The sequence below is a fragment of the Penaeus monodon genome, chromosome 33 (assembly GCF_015228065.2).
Source record: "Penaeus monodon isolate SGIC_2016 chromosome 33, NSTDA_Pmon_1, whole genome shotgun sequence".
NCBI lineage: Eukaryota > Metazoa > Arthropoda > Malacostraca > Decapoda > Penaeidae > Penaeus > Penaeus monodon.
This window is the reverse complement of record NC_051418.1, coordinates 27717364-27717665: the sequence shown is the minus strand read 5'-3', so window position 1 is coordinate 27717665 and position 302 is coordinate 27717364. Positions and strand designations below refer to the sequence as shown.

Below are 302 nucleotides of genomic sequence, written 5' to 3'. Positions count from 1 at the left end.
AAGATTCTTCAGTAGAAAGACATTATGCAAATGAGGAATTACCTAAAGATGTCAACAGAAGAAAAGGTTTATGCAAATGTAATTCCTCGAAAAAAGACAAATGTAGTGTTCAAATATTTGAGATTAGAATCCTTGGAACTGGAAATATGATATAGTATATCTTGAGATTATATTTAGACAATATCAACAAAAGTCTAAGTGTTTTACATCTGGTACGAGTTTTAAAAAAATGGAGTGTTTTACATCTGGTACGAGTGTTATGATTTTAGAAACAAAAAGGAGTAAGAATCATGAATAGATTA

The 302-nt window shown here is 28.8% G+C and overlaps 1 protein-coding gene across 1 annotated transcript in view; it reads right to left on the bottom strand.

Annotated features, from left to right (window-relative positions):
• Positions 1-109: 109 nt before the first annotated feature.
• Positions 110-302, bottom strand: part of LOC119594321 (nephrin-like) — a 44320-nt gene continuing 44127 nt past the window's right edge. The window contains exon 7 of the mRNA XM_037943380.1: positions 110-138. Coding sequence (XP_037799308.1) covers positions 110-138 — 29 coding nt within the window. The remainder of the gene's footprint in view (positions 139-302) is intronic.